Here is a 22,100-nt window from a genome sequence, read left to right on the forward strand (position 1 = left end):
ACACGATATAGAGGATGCTAGACAGGCTATTTGGCAGAGTATCCCAGTGTTGGTGAATCCGGATATGCAGGTTCTACTTGACGCACCTTTCACCAACACAGAGTTCAGGACTGCACTTTCAGCCCTTCACAAGGGCAAGTGCCCAGGTTTAGATGGCCTCACCCCGTCTTTTTTCATTGCATTTTGGGATATGATTGGAGACTATATTACTTCAGCCATGCAGGCCATTTGGGACTCTGGCGAGATGCCTGAATCGCTTACAGAGGGCCTCATCCACCTTATCCCAAAAGGAGGTAGCAGAAATTTATTGTCCCAGTGGAGGCCTATCACACTTCTGGGGACTTGTTACAAGATTCTGGCCAAGGCTATCAGCCTCCGATTGCAGCCACTTCTCCCTGATCTTATCCACGACACTCAGACGGGATTTGTGCATGGCAGAAGTATTTTTGATAACATTTTTTCTTTCTGGGAAGCTTCAGAGTGGGCCATGCAGAGTGGCCAGAATCTTGCCATTCTACTGTTGGATTTTGAAAAAGCTTATGACAGAGTAGATTGGAGTTTTTTGGAGGGCACCCTTCTACGCTTTGGATTCACTGATGTTTGGATCAGAGGTGTTTCCTCTTTGTACAGATCAGCCCATAGCCAGGTACTTATTGGTGGGGTAAGGGGTGAGAGATTTCAGATTTCGAGATCAGTCCGTCAGGGATGCCCCCTTGCTCCTTTCCTTTTTTTATTCGTGGCCGAAGCTATGAGCATCTATGTTAGATCTCAAGCTGACATCTTTGGGCTGAGACTTCCTATCAGAAGAGAAGAGGAGCTGCTTGACAGTGAGTTGGCTGATGACACAACGATTTATTTGGATGCCTCTCCACAGACATTGACTTCTTTCAGGACAGCATTGGATTTATTTTGCTTGGCGGCAGGGGCGCAGATAAATTGGCATAAATCCAATGGCTTTTGGATCAGTGATGAGGACACTCCAGTTTGGGGACTTGACATAGGGTTCACTTGGGTTCAGAGGGGTGTGCCTATCAGGTATTTGGGCTGCCAGGTCGGCTTGGGTATTTCTACCACGCAGCAGTTTGCTCCCGTGTTGGAGAGCATCAGAAGGAAGCTTCTCTTTTGGAGCTCAGCCAAGCTGGATCTTGCCTCTAGAGTTGTGGTGGTCAACCAGGTCCTCTTGGCCACGGCCTGGTTTATTTGTTCATGTTGGTGCCGTTCTAGGGACTGCATCATTCAGCTCAGAAGACCGATCAGGAACTTTCTCTGGAGTGGGCTTGATGGCACAGCAGATGCCTTAGCCAGAGTGGCTTGGGAGACCCTCATCCTCCCTACACAGGATGGGGGTCTCAATATTATTGATCCAGATTTACAGTGCAGAGCCTTACTTTGCAAGATAGTGGTGCGAGGACTTATGCCAGGACAGGAACCGTGGAAGGACTTTCTTATCAGCAGCATACAGAGGTGCACACCTTCCTCAGGAGGAGACTGGATGAGCAGTGTTAGATGGATCTTCACCTCAGCACACCTCAGATCACCTTCATCCCCTCTCATGGTTGCCATTCTGAAAGCTTGGGCTAGTTTCAGAAGCTCTCTTCGGAGGATTCCTCCTTCCTCCCGGGAAGAGATTGATAGGCAGCCCATCATGTGGAACGACAGTATTTTAGATGATCGTGGCAGACCACTGGGTGCCTCACCCTACATGCAGTGGGCCAGGTGGGAGAGGGGACCTGCTTCTTCTTTAGGATCTTGGAAAGCCTTCCGTAGGCTTCCAGAGGAAACCAAGTCAAGGTTGACAGGACATCTCAGAGGGAGTGCAGGGAGGATCTTGCAGATTGAGACAGCCCTTCCAGAGGCTTGGATAGACACAGATGATATGCCTCTCACTACCTCCACTTGGGCAGGTACTTTCTCGAGAGGCGGGTTCCACTTCAGGTCTTAGCCTTCCGAGATGCACAGGAGGATGCTTTGGTTTTCAGTGTCCAGGATGGTGGCAGATTGCTCAGATCTACAGATGATATATTGCTTGAGTCTGCTTTTCAGCCTATCAGGGTCGTAGGCCTTTTGATGCAGGGATCAGATTCAGAGTGGTTCTTAGACCCTGACCCCCAGTTACTCTCCACCGGGTCTTGGAGACTTTGGCTCTATGGAGGAGTTCCCATCAGGTATTTACAGTGGGACCCCGGAGAGTGGGAGTGGATTGATGCGGAGCATCGAGAGAAGACCATCCCCTTCTTTCGTTACACGGTCAGTAATGCCAGGAGATTTCAGCTCAGTAGTAGAGGCTGGAGACCCTCCAGAGTTCCTCATTGGGAGACTTTTGGTATTACTGCGGATCAGCAGAGGTACTTCTGGAGGAGGCTCTGGAAATCCCACAGGAATAGAAAGATCACTATCTTCTTTTGGCTTTCTATTCATGGAGGGATTGCAGTGAACCTTTGGAGGTCCAGAGATTCGGAGCCGACCCTACTTGCCCTCGTTGCCTTTCTGCTTCGGAGTCTATTCAGCATTGCTTATGGGATTGCAGACAGGCGAGATTGATTTGGATGGGGATAGCCAGGATCTTCAGTCACTTTGCCCATTCCCCACTCTTTATGACTTGGGGCTCGGTGGCTTGGCTTTCTCTTACAGGACCTCAGGTTTTCTTTGAGGGACTTGACTCCTCCCGGGCCATTTCGGTTCGACGTCATCGGGTTGAGCTCTACTCGTTGGATGTGGTTCCACACCGTCCTTTTACAGCTGTACATGCCTCTGTGGATACTTCTTGGGAGATTATAGCGAGCATAGCAGCCTGGCATATCTGGAGATCCAGATGCACAGAGGCTATGGAGGGTACTCAGGTTCATCCCTCGCACACATTGGCTAGTATCTGGACAGACATTGTACACACTCTGATGGCCGTATGGACGGGTATGCAGGGGGACTCCCGTGCAGCCTCAGCTAGGAGGGCTTCTTTCTTCAGGGAATGGAAGGATTCTCCTTTCTTCTCTGAATCTACTACAGGGTTGAGATGGCACTTTCAGCCTCAGCCTTGGTTTCTTTCCACCTCACTCTGAGGGGGTTTTTTATTATCCTCATGATTTCATGATGTATTCCGCTTTGAGCTTGCTCTCGCGGGTTTTTGTTCTTACTTAATAGAAGTCTTTTTCATGAAAAAAAAAATTTTCAGCGAGGTGTGGAAACCAAGATAAGACTCAGGAAGAGAATTTAGAGTGGTGGTGATCATCTCTGAATCCGAAATGATTTCATCAATATTCAGCAGTTGCTCCCTCAAATCTCGAAGCTTTGTGAGCGGAGAATTCATGGAATCTCCCTCATCCATATGCGTATGAGAAAGCTCTCTTTTCAGAAAGGAACCTCTGGCATCATTTCTTGCTGCAAACATTCTCTCTAATATCTCCCAAGTTGCCTTTGATGTCTTGCATGACCGAATGTGAGGTATAATGAACCTCTTGATAGAGAGAGAAATCACTAATAGAGCTTGTGCATCTCTAGAATCCCATCTATTCTGTTCTGCTTTGGGAGCTCTAGGAGCGATAACTCCAACTACTTGTGCTGCATTTTGACCTCTACCCCTGCGTGACAGGTGTGGCCACTATATCTGGTCTTGCTTCATCTCCATTGACATAATCCCAAAGATGTCTGCCAACCAAGATATTGCGAACCATAAAACTTTACAAGGAGTAGTTGGTGCCATTCAACTTATCCTCTTGTGTGAGGACTGCGAACACCTCATTGGGGTTGTTCTGAGCCATTTTTGCCAGATAAACTCAGAAATACAGCAAACTGAACAAGTAAAATCCTTTCCTAGGATGCAAAATGCACAAGTAAAATCTGCCAAAGAAAATTTGCCCATAGTGACAAATACTGTCATAGCCTATCAAAGGTTCAAAATGCACCACAATGCTCTTCTGAATGCCCAAAAATCTGCAAATAGAATCTGCAAAAAGTAGCAAAAGTCTGCAAATTGACTCGTACTGAGTCTAGAATTGCTTGCAAACTTCCAAAATGCTCTTTTACCTGCAAAATTGCAAACCAAATGCAAAAGCCCCAATTTCTTGTAGGAAATTTCATACAAAAGAGGGCAAATGGTCTGAAAGCCCCAAATGTTACACAATTTGCACTCTGCCTGCAAAAGCACTAAATTTCACTGCAAAATTGCAGTGTTATTGCAACAGCCCAAATTTCTTCAACACTTGCAGATTTACTGCAATGTTTGCCCAAAAAATCCAATTGTGCTCCCAAAAAACTGAGCCAAACAATGGCTATATGCAAAGAATGTGCCTACAAATGAACCTTGCAAGTAGAACCTTGCTCAAAAGTCTTGCATCAGTCCATACAGTACGGATTGTATGGCTGTACGGAATGACCTGCTGAAAGAACCTGTATGGAAAGTAATACGGCTGACAGTACGGCGCTGCAGACTTGCTGTACAGAATGCAGTACATGAGCTGTACGGAAGTTCTGACGCCATGTGTACGGAATACGGTGTAGGTGTACGAAAACAGTACTGCTTAGATGTACGGAGCAGTACGGCTGATGCTGACTGACAGGTACAGATCTGTATGGGACTGACCGTATGAAATCTGTACGCTTGTACGGATGATGAGCACAAGAGCTATATAGCGCACATGTGAGCTAAGCGCAACTGTACGGAATCACAACTTGCAGGTGACCGTACGATGTACAACCAGTATGGCACCTCGAAGCTTGAGCTGGAGCTGCATGATGTCGAGAGCTTGGGAGCTGAAGATGGGAGCTAGTCCGGGAGCTTGGGCAAGAGGAGCTGGTCCAAGAGCTTAGTCTGCTCTGATATCAAATGTGAGAGATGCAGAGAGAGCAAGAGTGAGCAAGCAAAGAGTAAGCTTCACCACAATGTTTACAAACCAATGTTCCAATACGTTCCAAGAATGGGCCTTTTTCAGGAACCCTTTTTAAGTTAACCTTCCATTGTGTTTCATTAACGATGCCACTGCGCTCTGTATAAGCACAATCAACATTATAGCATTGCAAAAAACCTGCACATCTTCTCATTTTCACAATACCACTAAAGAACTCTTGCAATGGCAAATTGCGAAAATCCTCGAACAAGCTAGGGAGCTCTTGCAAATTGCGAAATTGCTTGGAACAGCATCGTTAACACCGAGAGCAGTAAAACAGTGCGCAAATAGGAAACGCATGCCCTGGCAACACTTGGATGAATTGTGCTTTCTGCAATCAGCTCCCGGAACAGCCCTGATGAATTGCGATTTCCTGTAGTAGCCTCTGGAAGATGCGATTTTGTTGTCTTGGACTTGGTATGGCTCTTGGGTGATGACAGATCTGACAAACATGCTCCCAGAAGATGTGTGGATAGCTCGGAACCAAGAAAAACGAGATTTTGAACTGAGAGAAAGTTGAACCAGCCCTGACTTAGCCCCCAATCCACTTGAGCCAAAAAATAGCTGCCCTTACTTGCCCTGCAAGTCATTAAATTTTTACCCTCTCTAATCCTCGGATCCTTTTGCTTGGCCCATGGAATTAATTGCACTAAAGTGTCCTTTTCAAATTTAATCAGTTTGAGGCCAAGTTAGTCACCGTAAATTCCTAAAAAATTAGAAATTCACGTCCCTGTGACAGACCCCCCTCTTGAAACACAGCAAATGTCCTCATTTGCTAGTTCAAAATGGCAAGCACAAAAATTAAAAAACTGAAAATGTGCTTGAAATATTAGAAATGCATAAACATCATAGAAAAATCAAAAAATATATACAAGGGATGGCTCAGTAGAGCTTGAGATAACCAACCATTCCAAATATACAATCAGAAACTGACAGTGACTAGTATATTGATCCAGAAGTCTCACGGCGGTGGATATACAGTCAGCAAGCGGTAGCTCGGGTGAGACTGGCAGTGTCACCAAGCGACCTCTAGATATCCGGAGCGATCTAGACCAAGGGAGTGGAGGTGCTACCCCCTGCTTGAGCATCAGGCAATGGTCCAAACACATGCTCTGTTGAGCCTGAATGAGCCCTAACTGCGGTCAGCTCAAGCTGAAATGCCTCTAGGTAGAGCTGCAACAACTGAGGTGAATCTGCCAATTCACCCTCCTCCATCCACTTCGCATCAATAGCTGGATAATTTCTGAATTTAACCAAATAGCGAAGGATAACTCTACCTTTTACCTTGCGTTCCTTGTGTGCCAGAATCTGTTCCAGAACCAAGATTTCATCCAATTCTTCAACTTTAGGCTGATCTTCAGGAGGCATATCCTTTGGCACATCTCCCTGAAACGGTTTCAAAAGACTCACATGGAACACAAGCTTTACATTTAGTATGTCCTTCCCCTTCTTCTTTTTCAAACGTGCTTCCAGAAAGCGTAAGAGAACCCAATCGTCTTCTTTGAATTGCAGCTCACGACGATGATGGTCAGCGGCTCTCTTTTTCTTGTCCTAAGACCTCGAGAGTGATCTTGGTTTTCCTGTAAGCCTCATCCAAGTTTTCCACAAATGTATAAGCTTCAAAGATTTTATCTTTGGTGTGCAGCATGGGCAGAACTTTCCTGTATCCTTCTACAATCTCAAAAGGAGCCTTTCCTGTAGAAGTATGAACTATGTTATTATAGGCAAACTCAATGAGTGGCAAGTATTGCTCCCATTTTGCCTTGTGATCCGAAACATAGCACTCCAAGAGATCAAGGGCGGTGCCATTCATTGACCTCTTCAGATTGCCCATCAGACTATGGATGAAATGAGGATGAGAAATTCAGTGTGGTACCCATATTTTCAAAAATCCTCTCCAGAACAAGCTTGTCATCCGTGGGTCCCTGTCACTCATGATAGACTATGGCATTCCGTGGTATTTAAAGACATGAGACATGAAAAGTTTTGCTGCTGAAATTTTCTTCCTCACCGGAATAAAATGAGCATGCTTACTGAACCTGCAGATAATGGTCCAGATACCACCATGACCTGATAGTGTACGAGGAAGATCAAAGATGAAGTCCATAGCAATGCTTTGCCAAGTCTATCCGGAATTCGGAGTGGCTGTAACAGTCTAGGGGTTTTCTGCCTGTCATACTTCACTTTCTGTTAGGTAATGTACGTTCTGACATACGCCTCAACATCATGTCGCAAAGCTAGTCAGTAAAAGAAGTGCTCAACAACCTTTGCGGTTGCGTCAATTCCTCTGTGTCTTGCATTAGGCGGAATATGACTTTCAGCCATTACCTTGGCCCTCAACTGCTTTGTGACACACAAACAGCCATGCATCATCACAAAACCATCTCGAAGATCATAATGATTATTCCTCTGTCCCTTAGACAACTGATCATATATCCGTGCAAAGTCGTCATCCAAAGCATATTGCTCTTTCATGGCATCCAATGCATCATGATAGGCAATAGAAACAGCAAAAACCTGTGGTTTCTTGGATACCGCATCCGGCACTGGCCTTCTAGAGAGTGCATTTGCAACAACATTCTTGTTTCCAAGAACATGCACAATCTGAAAATGAAACATAGACAAAAAATTGGCCCAGCGCATGTGCTTCTCAGATAATTTTCTCTGTGTGAGAAAATACCTCAGCGAAGAATGATCCATCTGAACATAAAAATCACCCAACAAGTAGTGCTTCCACTATTTGAGAGCATGAATTACAACAAGCATCTCCTTTTTATAAATCTGAAAATTCATCTCCGTGGGCTGCAACACCCTGCTCTCATAAGCGATGACCCTTCCATCTTGTATAAGGACTCCTCCAATGCTGTTGCCACATGCATCACACTGGACAACGAAGGGCTTTCTCAAATCTGGCAAGATCGGGACAAGGTTAGAACACAACTTTCCTCTCAGCTCTTCAAAAGCTGCAATTTCTTTGGAAGTCTAGTGAAAAGATACTCCCTTCTCCCGTGTTGGAGAGTATCAGGAGAAAACTCATCTTTTGGAGTTCAACCAGACTTGACCTTGCATCCAAAGTTGTGGTTGTGAACCAAGTATTATTGGCCACTGCCTGGTTCGTTTGCTCATGTTGGTGCAGATCTAGAGGTTGTATCACTCAACTCATGAGACCTATCAGCAACTTCCTTTGGAGTGGTTTAGACGGCACCTCAGATGTTGTAGCCAAGGTGGCTTGGGACACCCTCATTCTCCCCACAGGAGAAAGAGGTCTCAATATTATTGACCCGAACTTGTAGTGCATGGCCTTGCTCTGCAAGTTCGTAGTACGTGGATTGATGCCTGGTGGACTGGAGCCTTGGAAAGATTTTTTCTCACGCAGGATTCAGTCTTGTACCCCATCTAATGGGGGAGATTGGATGGACAGCAACAGATGGATCTTTACTTCAGCCCATCTCAAATCTCCCCCTTCTCATGGCTGCTATTCTGAAAGCTTGGAGCTGCTTCAGAAACACTCTTCGCAGAGTTTCACCCACCTCTCGTGAAGAAATTCAGAGGCAGCCAGTCATGTGGAATGACTCAATCTTGGATGGCAGGCCACTTGGAGTGTCACATTATATGCAGTGGTCTAGATGGGAGAGGGGACCTGCTTCTACAGTATGTGTTTGGCAGGCCTTTATGAGACTTCCAGAGGATCAGAGACTTATAGTAGTTGGCCACCTCAGAGGGAGTGCAGTCAAATGCCGACCACAGAGTCCACTTGGTGGCGAGCGTTTTTTAGGGATGGGCATTCCGTTATAGATTATTGCCCTGCAGGATGCACATGAGGATACCCTAGTCTTTGATGTTCAGTCGGGAGACATACTTATCAGGTCTTCTGATGATATTCTTTTGGAGGTTGCCTTTCAGCTTGTCATGATTGCAGGTTTCATGGAGTGGGGTAGGGACTCACAGTGGTTTCTTGACCTTGATCCTATTCTCCTTGCACTAAGGTCTTGGAGACTCTAGTTATTTGGTGGTTCCCCTATTAGTTTCTTGCAGTGGGACCCAGGGGAGTGGGAATGGATTGATGAGGGGCACCGAGAGAAGAGCTTCCCCTTCTTTCGCTATATAGTTAGAAATGCCCGGAGGTTTCAGCTCAGTAGTAGAGGTTGGAGGCCCTCCAAAGTGCCTCATTGGGATAGTTTTCAGATTTCCACAGTTGTGCGGAAAAACTTCTAGCGTAGGCTCTGGAAATCCCTTAGGAATAGAAAGATCACTCTTTTCTTTTAGCTTTCTATTCATGGAGGGATTGCAGTGAACCTGTAAAGATCCATGTTCGGGGCTGGCCCAACTTGTCCTCATTGTCACATTGCAGTTGAGTCAGTACAGCATTGCTTTTGGGAGTGCAGACAGGCGAGGACGATCTGGAAAGGTGTTGCTAGGATTTTCAGTATCTTTCATACAACACCTTTCTATATGACCTGGGGTTCAGTGGCTTGGTTATCTCTTACTGGCCCTCAGGTGTTTTTCGAGGGACATGATCTAGATCCAGCTCTCATTGTACGGCAACACTCAGTGTAGCCTTATTCCCTCCAGGATGTTCCCTTCACTCCTTTCAGAGCTGCGCGTGCATCAGTAGACACGTCTTGGGAGATTCTGGCTAGCATTGTAGCTTGGCAGCCAGGTAAACAGAGGCGATGGAGGGTATCCAGGTTCACCCTTCCCAAGCTATGGCCAATATTTGGACTGACAGTACACACTTTGATGGCCATATGGGCGATTATGCAAGGATCCTCCAGAGCAGCCACTGCCAGGAGAGTTATTTTTTTAAGAGTTTGGAGAGGATCTGCTTTCTTTTCAGTTTGGAGAGAATCTCCTTTCTTTTGTAAGTCTCCCTCAGGGTTGAGATGGCATTTTTAGCCTCCGCCTTGGTTTTTATTAGCTCATTTTGAGCTGTTTTTTTCCTCATGCATTGCATGCATTTGAGCTTGCTCTCGCAATTTTCATTCATACCTAATGAAGTAATTTTCTTGAAAAGAAAAAAAAGATACTACCTTCTTTTGCAAAGCATGCAGAGGTGAAACAATCTTAGCAAAGTAACAAATAAACCTCCTATAGTACGAGCACAACCCAAGAAAGCTTCATATTTCGTGGTGGCCAATTCTTGATCGCTTCAACCTTCTCCGAATCCATCCGAACTCCATCCTTGGATATGATATGCCCAAGAAAGTGAATTTCTGGCATGAAGAATTCACTTTTCTTTGAATTAATGACCAGCTTATGTTTTCTCAAATTTTCAAACACAATCACCAGATGCTTTCGATGCTCTAGGGAACAGAGGTCTTTTGTGGGCACATTCTTCGACGGCATTATTGTTTTCTCCAAAAATCATTCAGTTGAAGGTGGCGGGAGCATTAGTCAACCCGAATGGCATGACAAGATACTCATAAAGCCCAAAAGTGGTCCTAAAAGCCATCTTATGCACATCTTTTGGTCGAATGCGGGTTTGATGATAACCGCTCTGCAAATCAATCAGTTGAATATGGAAGACCCCTCAAGTGTATCTAGAATATCATCAATCCGGGGAATGGGAAACATGTTCTTCACCGTGATCTTGTTAAGTGCTCGGTAGTCGATGCACATCCACCAAGATCCATCCTTCTTCTGCACCAACAGGACGGGAGAGTAATATGGGGGAAAAACTCAGCTGAATCAGCCCTTTTTGTAGCAATTCATTTACCTATCTCGGTATTTCTTCCCATTGGGATGCGTTGACCCTATACGGGGGTATATTTGGCGGGCTACTACATGGCATAATGTCGATGGTATGGTCCTCAGGCCTCTCCGGTGGGAGTTCCCCTGGTAAAGACTCATAAAAACAAACTTGAAACTGAAACAAGAAATCTGTCCTCTCTTTATCCATACCAGAAAGAGGTGGCTGATCATCTTCTCTCTCTTTTTCGTTTGCAAAAATCAAGTACACAGAAATATGCTTTTTCATTACTGAAGTAATTGCAGAAGCAAATACAACCGGAATGGACTCTCCTTTGAGTTTTACATCAAGCACATGAGTCTTTCCCCTGTGAGTCAAGGTGACTGTTTTATTAAAGTATCTACAATAGGCCAAAGATGATAACACCATGGAATGCCCAAATGTAGGTCACAACCATTCAGAGGCATGATGTAAAATTCTTCGGTATCAACATAGCTCTGGATATGAAGATGAAGCTTCCCAATGATTGGAGTGATGGATGAACTCAGCCCTGTAGCGGCCATGTCTACGTGCGCAAGTGAACCCATCTCCTCAGGGCATATACCCAACTTACTTGCTAACTCAAGAGAAATAAAATTCTCTTTACCTCTTGGGTCGAAGAAAAATAGAGCGGTCTGATCATGAACTTAGCCCCAAGCTCTACAAAGCTCCGTATCGTCTTCCTATTTCATATCCGTGATCATGTCAGGTACAAGGCCAGCAGATGGCTTTTGTTTCTTGCCCTTCAGATCAGCTTTGGGCTCTGCCTTTTGTTCATCTCTATACTCTGAGGGATGTTGCCTTTTCTTCTTGAGTGGGCATTCATGCACCTGATGGCCTTCCTCTCTGCAATAGAAACATTTGTTCTGCTCTCTAAGGACCCGTTTCTCCTCCTTATCAACCTGTTAGGCCGTGACCTGAGAACACGTCGCTGCCCCGCAACCAAAGTAGTTCTTGAGGGTCTTCCAAATCTGTCCTTCCATTTGAAGTCCTCCTTCCTTTTGAACTCTTCTCTCTTGTTGCACTTAAAACCAGTGGTCCTGCCCTGTAGCAAAGCATGAGTTGTATTGGCATTCTCGATCAACTGCGACATGTTAGAAACCTTGGACTTCGTGCCAAGTTTCAAATTTCCTTCGGCAATCCACATCAATATTTCTCTACCCCAAATCATCCTCGCCCCCAAGGAGTCCTTGCTACTGCTGAGATGAGCTGCTGCTCCTCCCCGTGAGCTACTGCCCCCCCCTCTCCCTCTCTCAGCCAGCCCCCTCTCCCTCTCCCTCTCCCTCGCTGCCCCCCCTCTCCCCCCCTCGCTGCTCCTCCTCTCCCTCCCCTCTCGCCAGCCCCCTCTCCCTCCTCCCTCACCCTCCCTCTCCCCTTCCTCCTCCCTGCCCTCCCTCTCCCCCCCCCGCTGCCCCCTCCCTCTCCCTCCCTGCTGCCCCTACCTCTCCCTCTCCGCCCTACCTCTACCCCACCCGTCAGCCCCCCCGCCCCCCTTCTCCTCCCCCGTCCCCTCCCCCGTCATCCCTCTCCCCCCCCGCGATGCCCCCCTCCCCGCTGCCCCCTTCTCCTCCGCCCTCCCTCTCCCCCGCCAGCCCCCCCGCCCCCTTCTCCTCCCCCGCCCCCTCCCTCGCCCTCCCTCTCCCCCCCCCCGCTGCTCTCCCCCTCTCCCCTCCCCGCTGCCCCCTTCTCCTCCGCCCTCCCTCTCCCCTGCCAGCCCCCCCGCCCCCTTCTCCTCCCCTGCCCCCCTCCCTCTCGCCCCCCCGCTGCTCTCCCCCCCAAGGAGACCCCCCCCCCCCCCAAAAAAAAAAAAAAAAAAAACCTCCTCCCTCTCCCTCCCCGCCCCCTTCCTTCCTAACTCAGCTCCCCATGCCTCCCCCTCAGCCTACCTCCGTCTCCCCCTTCAGTCTATCCTCTCCTTCCCTTCCCCTCTCTCCTACCCTCTCTTTCTCCTCCTTCCTGCGCCCGCGTTCAGGGCGTCCTAGGCAGTAGTTTCACAAACCGAGCTTTTTCAGTGTTGGAATCGGCCTTTTTACATCGATTGGAGAATGGATCCCCATTCAGCCAATCTCCGTCCACCTCCACCGGCCGCGAGAACCGTTTTGGGTCACACCCTTCTAAATCACATGCTAGAGACTAGATGTTGGCGGCGTTACCAGGAGACCTCGCCCCACACCTCAGGGATATTCGACTTTTGGGATGTGGATTCTTCCAAGTGGTTTTTGACTCCCACAAGTCCACAGCCCTTGTTCTCAAAGCTAATCCCCTGGCTTTGGGTTCGAGGAGGATCTTTCTTTTACCCTACACCTTGGGCTTCGGTCCGGTCGAGGAGGACAGGCAGGTCACATCACTGTTCATTAGATTTCCTGGTGTTCCTCATGTCTACCATCGACTGCTTGCCACTATTGGAGCCACATTCGGAGTGGTCACTCAGATCCCCTCCCTTCCTGGCATGCCTTCTTCCTCGGCAGAGGCAGTCGGTGCAGACGGGGTGCCTCGTGTTAGGGTCATTGTCTCTGACCCTAACATCTCAAATGACCACATTATGCTTCAGCGTCCAGACGGCTCTCTCTTTCGACAGAGAGTCGAGATTTCAGGTAGACAGGACCAGTGCAGGACTTGCAGGACCCTTGGGCACTTTGCTAAAGACTGCCCAAGGAAGAGAAAAAGACCCAAGAGGTCTTCTGGTGCGGCTCCTTCACGTACTACCACGACTGCACCTCCCCAGCACCCTGTATCACGCACTCCAGGACCACCAAGAGCAACAGGGCGCCCTGCTTCGCGCACCCCAAGACCACCAGGGGCAGCAAGGCGCCCAATGCCCGTAGCACACCCAGTACCACGATGGAGAGCTATCAGAGCGGCTCCCTTACCTCAGGAGGAGACTTTTGATCCTGTTCAGACAGACGCCTTCCAGACTCGAGAGGTGGATGTTGCTGCAGCCCCAGACACTACAGTTCCACATTAGGAGGGGCCTTTAGATCCACCAGCCCCAATCACTTTGGTTTCTGACCCCTTGGTTTCTGACCACGAGGGGGCTACATGTACTTCTTCCCCACAAACTGCTCCTGCCACAGTTAGGACAACCGAGCAAGTGCAGGCACAGATGAGGGCTCCTGATTCCTCTTCACCCCAACCACAGACCTCCTCAACCCCCAGCTCCAGTTCTGTTGATAGAGGCCTGGCAGGTCCTTCTCCTCCATCTTCCACGAGTGCAGGTCTTCTTCGCACTCCTTGGCCAGACTTGCTTATCAAGAATTCTTTTTCGGCATTGGCAGATTCAACGACTTTCATGGATGATGAGGAGTTTGTGCCCTCCACCTTAGGGGTCCCGGTCATTAGATTCCTTCTGACAGGGCCTCCCTTTCAGTAGGTGTGGGGATCCTTTCACTTGTTGAGTTTCTTGCCCTCAGCAGGATTTTTTGGCCGAGGGGAAGCTGGTCTCCTCTACTAGGTCGGGTAAGCCTTTCCATCCAGCATCCTCCTGTCGATGAGGATAGTCAAAACATACAGGGCTACAGGGCCTAGGCGGAGTTCCACACCGTCGCCGTAGGTAGCTGATCCACAACCAGCTTCATCCAGGCGTCACTGGAGGTGCTATTGATATCCATTTTATCCAGGAACACAAGCCGGATGCCAGTGATTGCTCTAAGTCTGGCAAACTGCTTTCAGGACATACCTTCTGGTCGCCTACTATGGGCACAAGGGGAGGTACTTGCATTTTGGTCTCTCTTTCTATTCTCCCCTTGGTTGTTGGTCATGGTATTATCTCCCCTTCTAGAGCTGGAGGGTTTGCGCATGATAGAAGTATTTTTGATAATATTTTCTGATTTTGGGAGGCCTCAGAATAAGCCATGCAGAGCCGCCAGAGATTGGCCATTCTACTCTTGGACTTTGAGAAAGCTTACGACAGAGTAGACTGGGATTTTTTAGAGGGTACTCTATTTCGCTTTGGTTTTTCAGATGCATGGATTAGAGGAGTATCCTCTCTCTACAGATCAGCCCATAGCCAGTTGCTCATTGGGGGGATAAGAGGGGACAGGTTTCAAATTTCCAGATCCGTCCGCCAGGGATGTCCTCTTGCCCCGTTTGTTTTTCTCTTTGTGGCGGAAGCTATGAGTATCTACATTAGATCTCAAGCTGATATTTATGGGCTGAGGCTTCCTATCCGCCGGGAAGAAGAGCTCCTGGATAGTGAGTTGGCAGATGACACGGCTGTTTTTTTGGATGCCTTCCCTAGGACACTCACTTCCTTCCGGATAGCCTTGGATTTGTTTTACACGGCTGCAGGTGCACACATTAATTGGCATAAGTCTAGTGGTTTTTGGAGTTGCGAGGATGACACCCCGGATTGGGGTAATGATATTGGCTTCACTTGGGTACAGAGGGGCGTCTCCGTCAGATATTTGGGCTGCCAGGTTGGGGTGGGCATCTCTCCTTCACAACAGTTTGCTCCGGTGTTGGAAAGCATCAGAAGAAAGCTCCTTTTCTAGAGCTCAGCCAAACTTGACTTAGCCTCCAAGGTGGTGGTGGTTAACCAGGTTCTTCCAGCCACAGCATGGTTTGTATGCTCTTGTTGGTGCCCCTCTAGGGATTGTATCACTCAACTTAAGAGGCCTGCACGAAACTTTTTATGGAGTGGTCTAGATGGCACAACTGATGTTACAGCCAGGGTGGCTTGGGAGACCTTGATTCTTCCTACAAGAGAAGGGGGTTTGAATATCATCGACCCACATCTACAGTGCAGAGCTTTACTCTGCAAGTTCGTTGTGAGAGGGCTTATGCCAAGGCAAGAGCCTTGAAAGGATTTTTTTATCAGATGCATACAGTCTCGCAGGCCCACTTCAAGAGAGGATTGGACACACAGTACTAGATGGGTTTTCACCACAGCCCACCTCAGGTCTCCCTCTTCCCCTCTTATGGTTGCTCTCCTGAAAGCATGGGCCAGCTTCAGGAGTACTCTTCGCAGGATTCCCCCATCCACCCGTGAAGAGATTGAAAGGCAGCCTATCATGTGGAATGACTGGATTTTAGATGAGCTTGGCAGACCACTTGGAGCTTCTCCTTACATGTAGTGGCCAAGATGGGAGAGGGGCCCTGCATCTACAGTGGGAGCATGGAAAGCCTTTAGGAAGCTTCCTGCAGACCAACAGGCCCAGATGGTTCTTAATCTCAGAGGGAGTGCAGGGAGAGTCCAACAGATTGATGCAGCCTTGCCCTTGGATTGGGTGGACACAGATGACATGCCTATTACTTACTCCACCTGGATGGGGGCATTTTCCAGATTGGGAGTTCCTTTACAGGTGATTGCTTTTCTTGACCCACATGAGGATGCCTTAGTATTTGATGTTTCTTCGAGGGGCAGGCTGTCTAGATCCACATATGATATCTTGTTGGAGATACCGTTTCAGCCAGTCAGGATAGTGGGCTTCATGGATCATGGCTCTCTTTCACAGTGGTACTTGGATCTTGACCCGCCGCTTCTCCTCGCCCTTGGCTCATGGAGGCTGTGGCTCTATGGAGGTGTCCCAATTAAGTTTTTGTAGTGGGACCCTGGGGAATGGGAATGGATAGATGAAGGGCACCGAGAGAAGGGCGTCTCCTTCTTTCGTTACACGGTCAGTAATGCCAAGAAATTCCAGCTCAGCTGTAGGGGTTGGAGGCCCACTAGAGCTCATCATTGGGAGAACTTTCAGATTCCTGCTGACTTGCAGAAATTTTTTTGGCAGAGACTCTGGAAATCCCACCAGAATAGAAAAATCACTCTCTTCTTTTAACTTTCTATTCATGGTGGGATAGCAGTATACCATTGGAGGTCCAAGTTCGGAGCTGACCGTTCTTGCCCTCGCTGCCTTTCTGCTTTGGAGACAATACAGCACTGCCTTTGGGATTGCAGACAGGCGAGAATCATATGAAAGGGGATTGCAAGACTTTTCAGCACTTTTATTCGCCTAACTTTCTATATGACCTGGGGATCAGTGGCTTGGCTTACTCTTTCAGGGCCCCAGGTATTTTTTGAGAGACTTGATTCCTCTTGGGCTCTTCACATCCGACGACACCTTGTGGAGTCGTGCTCTCTAGAGGATGTTCCGGCCACTCTTTTCAGGGCTGCTCACTCCTCGGTCGACTCTCCATGGGAGATCCTAGCTAGCATTGCAACATGGCACATTTGGAGAGCCAGATGCACTGAGGCTTTGGAGGGTTCTCAGGTTCACCCTTCTCAGATCTTGGCCAGTACTTGGACAGATACGATACACACTCTGATGGCCATTTGGGCGTCATGCACGGATCATCTCGAGCAGCCTCCTCCAAGAGAGTTACTTTTCTCAGAGATTGGAGAGACTCTCCCTTCTTTGCTGAGACTTCTACAGGGTTGAGATGGCATTTGCAGCCTCAGCCTTGGTTTCTTTCTACCTCATTCCTCTGAGGTGTTTTTTATTACATGCTTAGCATGGTGTATTTCCGCATAGAGCTTGCTCTAGCGGGTTTCTTTCTTACTTGATAAAGGTCTCTTTTTATGAAAAAAAAAAAATATTTCTCTACCTGCTCAGACAACGCAGCATGCTGATAGGAATTAACTGGCAATAGGGCTTCCAAAAATTTATTGTTATATTCCTCCAGATTACAGCAATTCTCTGCATCCAACTTATGCTGATAGGAATTAACTGGCAATAGGGCTTCCAAAAATTTATTGTTATATTCCTCCAAATTACAGCAATTCTCTGCATCCAACTTATGCCAAGCCATCATGATGTCAACTTCAAATGTGGTGATCAACCACGCAGCTGAAAAGAGACTCCACCCTTGTGGTGGGTGCTCTTCCCTGTAAGAGAAGATTCGTCCACCATTGCAAAGCGTTTCCCTTTAAGCAAGTGGCAGCTTTGCAAATTTTGAACGACTCTATAAAATTCCAACCTGAGTATGTTGCATCAAACTGCTGAATGAAGGTGAGAGCTTTCAACCTGTCTTGGCTCCCATTCAAAGTGTCAAATTTCACAGCTAAACCACCTTCTTTATAATCTTTCTGCTTCCCCTTGAGCGTGAGATTATCATAAGCAGGTGGCTGTAAATACGGGGGCTGGATCATATTGCCAAGATTTGTGACACTTTGTCTACTATTCACTGCAAGATTGGCCATTCCTGGTCCCATGGCATTCATTCCTAGCATTCCTGAAAGATTCCCCATCATACCGGGCATGGCAGTCTGCATCCTTGGCTGCATCCCAATGTTTCCATACATCATATTAGGCATCATAGCCGGCATACCTCCGAACATCTGTCCCTAATAGCCTTGCATGCCAGGATGAAATCCATAATGTCCTGGCAACGGAACCACTGTAGCGGCCTTCGAGATCCCCAAAGGGCAGTGAACAGATAACAATCAGCAAATACACACTTTACAGCCACTTACATCTTTCCACAGCAAACAAAATCAACTTAGAACAGAACACCCAAGAGCTAGATGCCCCTGTCTTGCATCAGACACCAAATTGGCCCTAAACTTAGCGCCCCTTTTGGTATTTCTTTATCTCTTATTCAGAAGGCATGCAAATACAAGAATGGCACCGCAATGCATCAATCCACAAATAGCAAACTGAATAATCTGTTCACAGGCACTTCTGTCTTGCTCTGCAATCACAGAAAAGGCATCCTAGCCCAGTGCAACATTTCTATTGGGTTTCTATCATAGCAGTTGTATCATGGCATTAGTAAAATCATTAATTTATAAGGCAAAGACAATTGAATGGGCTTTCACCAGGTTATCTACCGCCAACTTCATATTTAACGGACTCCTTCATTGATGTCTTTCACATATCAATGGTGACTGGAGCATTTTGTATGCTGAATGAAAATGTCATTTATACTAAGGTTAGGGAGATTATTCACAAGCTTGGGTGGAGATCAATCACACTCTAGCTAGGAAGTGATTAGGCTTCTCAACTGCTAGAGATGGTACAATGTCTACTTCTATTTTCCCCCAATTTAAAAAAAATAAAAAAAGCCCCTAAGAGGCCCAGGTGCGCGCAAGCACGACTTTGGGCCAGACGGGGTCCCCATCTAGCCCAAAGTTGTGCTTGCACGCACTTGGGCCTCTCAGGGGCTTTTTTTTGTTTTTTGTAAATTGGGAGATGCATCCCCCATCACTTACACACACACACTCATCACACACACAATAAATACATTTAAAAAAACAAAAAAAAAGTCCCTATACCAAGAAATACGCAAAAAAAAACAAAAAATAGCCCCTGAGAGACCCAGGTGCATGCAAGCGCGACTTTGGGCTCCAAACGGGGACACCGTCTGGCCCAAAGTTGCACCTACGCACACTTGGGCCTCTCAGAGGCTATTTTTTGTGGTCCTCGTCTGGCCCAAAGTCGCGCCTGCGTGCACCTAGGCCTCTCAGGGGCTATTTTTTGTTTTTTTTTGTTTCTATTAAGCAAACATAAGATCAGTGGGCTCTTATAGTAGAATGGACATCAGATTGCATTTGAGATTTGGAAGCTTTAAGTCCATAACTGTTTGTGACAAAGAGGTGACCAAAGTACATGGAAATGGGAAAATTTCTTGTGAAAAATGTCCGATAAATGAAATAGAGAAAAGGTGAGGCTATCATAACCAATTTGGATTGTGGAAACACCATGAAGGCCCTATGGTAGTGTAAGTGAAGAATAAACCATGGTCCCATGAAAACCGCTCTCTTGAACATGGTTGCATGTGGTGAGCCCTAAACTTAGCTCCAAGAAGCCACGATGGCGTGTATGATATCCTACCAAATCACTTAGAGTGACTAAGAACATAGGCTGGGCTATGGCATCCTCTTTCAATTCACATAGTAAACTAAAAGGCCATGGCGTCCTCTTTCAGTCCACATAGAAAAACCAAAGAATGTAATAGACACTAGATGGGCATGGGCATTGTAGTGTGTTGTAGTAGAAACCAGCATAACATACAAAATAATGAACTTGTTGATTAAGTCCAAAACCTGCTAAAAACTTTGCTGTATGATGCTGTCCTACTAGACCTTCACCCTTTCTAGCATCTAGAAGTAGTTAATATGGAGTGTAACCTAGCTTCCACCATAGTAAGTGCTTATAAAGGTCCATTCATTAGCTAAGAATGCAATAAACAGAGATAGTAGTGTTTCTCAACTCTTATCAAATAGTGCAAATGGGGCATGTGTGCACAAGAGCAATGCTAGATTACAAATAGATCGCCAACCTTACCTTGAGCAAAAAAGCCTTTTCTGTATCATATCTTGAACTCACTTGCCGTAAAGTATCCATTTGCTTTTCGAGCTCTAGTTCCAAAGTTCGAATCTATTACATAAGTCAAAAAATTATCCGCAAATTTAATTAGTACAAAGCCAAAAAGCTAATTATGGAAGAAAGTAAAGCCATAAAGACAGAGAACTAGCATATCTAACTTCGACAATCCTAAGGTTATTTTAGATATTGTGAATTAACATGCATACCACATGCTAAGCATTAAATCCAACTTGAAAAGGAAAAATGACAATGGATTTTACATAATGTTGGTGTTCTCAACCTTTATATGCCCCCAATAATAGAGGGGAATGTGTCATAAATTGCTATCTTGCGCCTCTACACTCTTGGATTATTGGGGTTGACTTCGACATGGTGGAGTTACCCTCAGATTCAAAAGGAAAAAGAGAAGGAGGCCTTCACTCTCTTGTGAGTGCCGCCTGGGATGTACTTCCTTTTTCTATTCAGTGGTATATACTCTTGGACAGATGATGCTTTTCATGTTTTGCCTTCCTTGCTTGTATTTTCTTGGTTAAATAGAAGATTGTAAATGCCAATCCATGCATCAATTGGCAAATTCATCTTGATGATTGGGCAGTGGATAGAAATGGCACTATTTGCATTGCCCCAGAGGTCTCCACTTCTGATCACTATTTGATGGTCTTAATGGTTTTAGAGCCATGTATGCATGCCCGTTCTACAAGTACCAGAATTCCATATGGTTTGTATGCAAAGGAGGGCCTTTAAGAGGCCATGTTATGGATTTGTCTATCTCATATGCAAGGTGGTGTACCTTCATCTTTAGATGTGGCAATAGTCCTTTTTGGAATTAGTGATTTTTATTGTTCCACTACGAGAATAGAGAGACATGAAATCTTGAGATAGGAGATTGGTATACATAAGCAATTAGCAGCACTACGGAGGGAAGAGCAAAAGGAGGTCTGTAGATGCTTGGATTCATGAGCACCTTGCTGTAGCAAAGGCTCAATGTTAGGCACTTTTGGAGTAGAGAGTCGAGTATGCCTTTCAAGCACAGGAGTCCTTTTGGATTCAAATAGGAGAGAGAGTCAATAAACACGTTTTCTCTACTCTTGGCCCTATGCATGGAAGAGAGAGTCTTTCTCACTTGATTGACTCCCACAAGGCTTCATAATCAAATCATGATGCCATTATGCATATTGCTTCAAATTTGTATGCCTCCCTTCTTATGTCCAATCTTGATACTTCTACTAGAGATGACACTAGGCAGAGGGTGTTGGAAATGGAAGCAAGAGAACGTGAGCGAATGGAGCTGAAGGAACTTGAACTGAAATTGCACAGCAACAAGAATGAAGTCATAGAGAAAAAACCCTAGGATGGACACTAACTAGGGTCAAAACATGTGTGGTGACTTAACTCAACCTCTAACTGAGGTTAGGGAGAAAAAACCTTAAAAGAAAAAAGTGCCCATATCCCCTTATTACGTAACATTGGCCACTACCTTACGAAATATGGATATATCTAACACTCCCTGCAGTGACAATGTCACAATGTACAAGGTAAATATGAATAACCAAACGGATGTAAGTTCGAAGCCTTGAGAAAAGCCTCAAACTTTGGATGAGATAATGGTTGGTGAATAGCTTTGCTACATCCTGTTATGTAGGGCAGAAGACTAAGTTGAGAATCTTGTGCATGTACCCACTCCTTGACATAGTGATAGTGAATTTCAACGTGTTTCATATAAGCATGAAACACAGGATTCTGTGCTACTCCGACTGTCAGTAAGAATTGGAGTACGCTCCTCCAATGATGCATGAAGATCAGCCAACAAACACCTCAGTCAAATACACTCAACTCTGGTTCTGAAGGCTGCCATGTACTCAGCATCACAGAATGAGGTAGCAACTGTAGACCGTTTCTAGCTTAACCAAGAGATGTGTGAGTGTCCAAGAAAGAAACAGTTACCACTAGTTGATTTCCGAGTATGAAAGTCACCAATGCAATCCAAATCGATGTAAGCATGTAAATGAAAGTCACCCCCTGGGAAAGAGAAACCAAGAGACCGTGAAGGGATACTCCCCTTCATTATGAATCTCACGTAGCATTCTCTACCACCTTGCATTCATCTGCCATCATCTCTCTCCCACCTTGCATGTAGGTCGAAAAGAGAAACAAGTACTCTCATGATGGCACTCTTCCCCCATTGGATGACTAATCGGCATTCAAATTCTGCATGCATTGCACACATCG

General features: G+C 46.4%; 1 protein-coding gene across 3 annotated transcripts in view; it reads right to left on the reverse strand.

The window, feature by feature from the left end:
* The window catches only part of LOC147894080 (uncharacterized), a 233,448-nt gene that overhangs the window by 25,896 nt on the left and 185,452 nt on the right, over positions 1-22,100 (reverse strand). For all 3 annotated transcript variants that reach the window (XR_015542123.1, XM_087385003.1, XM_087385002.1), the window contains exon 14: positions 19,830-19,922. Coding sequence is in view for 2 of the 3 variants with exons in the window: in XM_087385003.1 (XP_087241129.1) it covers positions 19,830-19,922 (93 nt within the window). In the remaining variant the exon portion in view is untranslated. The remainder of the gene's footprint in view (positions 1-19,829; positions 19,923-22,100) is intronic.

This window comes from Dipteris shenzhenensis, chromosome 14, assembly GCF_047967505.1.
Source record: "Dipteris shenzhenensis isolate YYH24624 ecotype China chromosome 14, Dip_SZ_1.0, whole genome shotgun sequence".
Classification (NCBI taxonomy): domain Eukaryota; kingdom Viridiplantae; phylum Streptophyta; class Polypodiopsida; order Gleicheniales; family Dipteridaceae; genus Dipteris; species Dipteris shenzhenensis.